This window comes from Vicia villosa, unplaced genomic scaffold (genome assembly GCF_029867415.1).
Source record: "Vicia villosa cultivar HV-30 ecotype Madison, WI unplaced genomic scaffold, Vvil1.0 ctg.002215F_1_1, whole genome shotgun sequence".
Taxonomy (NCBI): domain Eukaryota; kingdom Viridiplantae; phylum Streptophyta; class Magnoliopsida; order Fabales; family Fabaceae; genus Vicia; species Vicia villosa.
The window spans coordinates 114,799-119,106 of NW_026705866.1; the positions used below are offsets into that span (position 1 = coordinate 114,799).

At 30.0% G+C, this 4,308-nt stretch overlaps 1 protein-coding gene across 1 annotated transcript; it reads left to right on the plus strand.

Moving 5' to 3' along the window:
* The first annotated feature begins 3,068 nt into the window (after positions 1-3,068).
* Positions 3,069-3,709, plus strand: LOC131638190 (flavonoid 3'-monooxygenase-like). Its single transcript, XM_058908733.1, has one exon. It carries the CDS (start codon positions 3,074-3,076, stop codon positions 3,707-3,709), a length of 636 nt encoding a protein of 211 aa, XP_058764716.1. The 5' UTR covers positions 3,069-3,073.
* The last annotated feature ends 599 nt before the right edge of the window (positions 3,710-4,308 follow it).

Below are 4,308 nucleotides of genomic sequence, written 5' to 3' on the forward strand. Positions count from 1 at the left end.
TGCAACAAATAAGTTTTGGGTTAGGGTACTAGAGAAATTGGTCAAAAGAAAAGAAAAAAGATGACAAGAAGTTATAAATATCTTCTTCAAAAAAAATTGTGACAAAAAAGAAAGATGAATATGACGAACAAAATGAATTCTCTAGTACCAAGTAAATAAGAAAAGAGTGATATGAAAGGAATCAGATAACATCAGGAAAACTAGGTATCTAACTCCAAAGGTTTAAACTTGATATCCTAAATTATCCCACTCTAACATAAGTCATGTTACAATTGTAAAAAGACCTCAAAAGTGTGTGTTTAAATATGTGTTTTGTTGATTTGATTAGAAACTTTGCAAACTCATTGCTAAATACTTGTGTATGTTGATTGTGTGATTATCTTGTCAAATTGAGTGAAAATTTGTGAGGTGAGAGACAACTAGAGTACTTGTATTTTCAAAAGAACTTTATCGAGTTTATTGGATTTAAGCAGGGAACATAAGTGTTGATAAAAAACATAAAGGTAAAACTCATTGATAAGGGTAAGCATTTTAATTCTAATGAAATGTTCAGTGTGCAGACAGGTTACTTGAGGACAAGCAACAAAGTAAATAAGGATTTGTGATGACAGTCGTCATTATGTGATTTTTACGAAAAAAATAGGATAAAATCATAAGATTAACGAGAAAAAGGCATGTCAAAGTGTGAAGAAATAAGCAAAAATATATCACAAGGATAAAGACTTAGAAAATTCTGAAGAAATCGTGAAGAATTGTGAAGAAAGGAGCATTTTCACCACAATTTACTTCATGACGTCTGTACGGTAATTTGATCATATCTAGAGTATCGTAACTCGGATTGAGACATGACTTTTTGTAAAAGAAAGATAAAAAGGAGATCTAGCTCATAGAATTATCGCTTATGCAATACATTCCATTGGGGAACAAGACACGTTGTGGCGCAATGGAACACATTTTCTGACACCTAGAGTTGCAATGGAAATTTTACCATATTTATATATTTGATATATTTTTAAATGTTGGATTAAGGTCAAACAATTTAAATTTTAAAATATATTATAGGTAGATAATTCCCAATTTATGTTCAGAATTAAAATTTTGATATTTTAATAAAAAATTGAAATTAATGTTTTGCTAAAATTCAAATTAAAATTTGTCAACTTTATAAGACCCTTAGGTGTCCTAGTCTAGTGGTTGGCCAGTGCATATTTTATTCAAAATATTAATTACATAGATAAGCATTTTATTTAGCCGTTGAAAAAAAAACAATTTTAGGTACATGAATATCTTAGTTGATTGAAATTTAAAAATAATTGTATGTTATATCACAGTTGTATGCCTAAATAATTGCATTATCAATTTAAAATAATTAGTTTTATTATAATTAATTTTTACGTTTTATATTAATTTTGATTCCCACATATATTATTTTTTTAGAAATTTTGATTAGTTAAAACTTTAAAGGTTCTATGTGTACATTAGACAACGTTTTTTTTTGTTTATTTACGGATACTGCGTAATGTACTACTTCAGACACCACTTTTATTTATTAATAAGCGCTGCCTATTGTACTACTTAAGGCAACACTTTTAATTATTAATAAGCGCGGCCTAATGTATTAATTAAGAGAACACTTTTATTTATTAATAAGCGCTGCGTAATGTACTACTTAAGCTAACGCTTTTATTTATTAATAAATGCTGCCTAATGTTTATTTTTTTGGAAATTTTAATGATTCTATGTGTACATTAGACAACGTTTTTTTTTGTATATTTATGGATGCTGCCTAATGAACTACTTAAGGCAGCGGTTTTATTTATTAATAAGCGCCGCCTAATGTACTACTTATTGGAGCACTTTTTTTGTTAATAAGCGTGGCCTAAAAAACTATTTAAGGCAACAGTTTTATTTATTAATAAGCGCTGTCTAAAGTAAAAGCGTTGTCTAATATATAGTTTTTAAAATTTCTTATTTTTTATTTAACATACAAAAACGATTATATTACAAAGCGATGTCTATGTGGACACCTTATTGTGAATTCAAGACTCTCAATTCAATGTGTTTTGATGAAGACAAAATGAATGTCAAATAATCATATCAAAAAGTATGGAAAAAGACTTCAAAAACAATGTATCAATTCAAGTGTTCAAGACTCATCATGTGTGAAAGCTAGCATCAAGGAATTGAAGAATTATATTTTGAAGACTAGCATTTGAGGTATAACTTTTATACAATATGATTGTATTATTATTTTCTTTTCAACTCTTACCTGACACTCAGACATTGACATCTTATCTAAAATTCAACTTGAAAGTTGAAACTAAATTTTATAAATTAAAAAAAAAAACAACATGCATTCCAATTAGGGTTAATGAACTTTTTCGTCCCTTTAAATATTTTAAATTTCGTTTTCAGTCCCTCCAAAATTTTCCTTCAAGAAATCGTCCCTTCAAAATTTTTCTTTCAAACTATTGGTCCCTAACATCAAATTTCCTAGCTAATCGATGGCTAAAGTCGTAGCTAATCTCTAGCAAATTTGACGTAAGGGACCAATAGTTTAGACAAAAAAAATTGAAGGGACCATTTCTTAAAGAAAATTTTTGGAGGGATTAAAAACGAAATCTGCAATATTTAGAGGGACCAAAAAGTTCATTAACCCTTCCAATTAATCACTTTAGAAACATTAAACTTTTCTATTAATATTTTAATCCTTACCTAACGTTCTTCTGATGAAGTAGAACAATTTAAAGTTTTATCAGAATCGATGGTGTGGTTAAATAAGACTCACTACTAAGAGCTGTATATTTTAATTTTGTCTAAATAAAAAGTACTAAATATAACCTTTTAAAAATTATTAATAATCTTGATTATAATTTTTTTAAAATATATTTTAGTTATAATTTTACAATTAAAATGAATAAGTAGAGTGTTTTTTAGTTCGAATCTACACCTCTTTTATCGGATGTTCTTTCAACTATCAATTAAGTATAGAGAGATACATTATAATTTATTATGATATTGAATTATTTATAGAACATATACTTACAATTTGTTTGATTTTATTTTGTAGAACATGTTTGTAGCTGGAACTGACACATTATCAAGTACCACAGAATGGGCCATTGCAGAACTCATAAAAAACCCAAAAATCTTAGCCCAAGTCCAACAAGAATTGGACAATGTTGTTGGCCGAGACAGGAGCGTGAAAGAAGAGGACTTACCAAACTTTCCTTACCTACATGCAGTCATTAAAGAAACATTTCGTTTGCATCCATCAACACCTCTTTCCCTTCCGAGAATTGCTTCAGAAAGCTGTGAGATTTTTGGATACCACATTCCAAAGGGTGCAACTGTTTTGGTTAATGTATGGGCCATAGCCCGTGACCCAAAACAATGGGCTGACCCATTACTATTCAAGCCAGAAAGATTCTTACCAGGTGGTGATAAGTGTGATGTTGATATTAAGGGAAATGATTTTGAAGTTATACCTTTTGGTGTTGGACGTAGAATTTGCGTTGGGATGAGTCTCGGAATTCGTATGGTTCAACTTTTAACTGCTACGTTGGCCCATTCGTTTAATTGGGAAGTTGAAAATGGTATCAAACCTGAAAAGATGAACATGGATGAAGCTTTTGGGCTTACTCTTCAACGAGCTGTGCCGTTATCTGTGTACCCTACGCCCAGGCTCTCGCCTAATGTTTACTCATAATGTTTCTGATTTTAGACATTTATTTATGAGATTTTTTCTTTTTTGAGAGACACTCTAGGTTTCTTTTTCTTATGTTTATCTATAATAATCTGAATAAATAGAATTTAGCATATTGTGTGGTAGGATCCCAAAAGGGTCAAAAGTGTAATGCTATTGTTTATGTCATTTTATTCCAAACTTTTATGTAAACTAGTAAATTTACATATGTGTCACACATGTCATATGACCTGGAATGCGTCATTTTTAAAAATAAATCTCATCCATCGGTTTTAAAAAACCGGCATGAAATGTTGATTAATATTTTATTTAATTAAATTGAACAAATTTTTTACCTCAAATATGTTCCATTGGCTTTTCCAAAAACCAAGATGAAAACTCAAAACAATATTTTATTCCTTCATCCGAATCTTAAGTCTCATTCACTTCTTGCGCCCTAGCGAATGAAGGGAACACTAGTTTTCGCCAGTGAACGAAAGGAACATTAATCTTCTCCATATTTTCCTAGGAGGAAGCAAGCTCGAACCTCAAACTAACGCATTTCCGGCATGTAAAAATTCTCCATTACTGTTGTTTTCGTCGTTGATGTTGTTGTTATTGAC

What these genes read in the sequence shown, in the direction of transcription:
- LOC131638190 (XM_058908733.1), top strand. Translation starts at nt 3,074, where the DNA reads ATGTTTGTAGCTGGAACTGACACATTATCAAGTACCACAGAATGGGCC.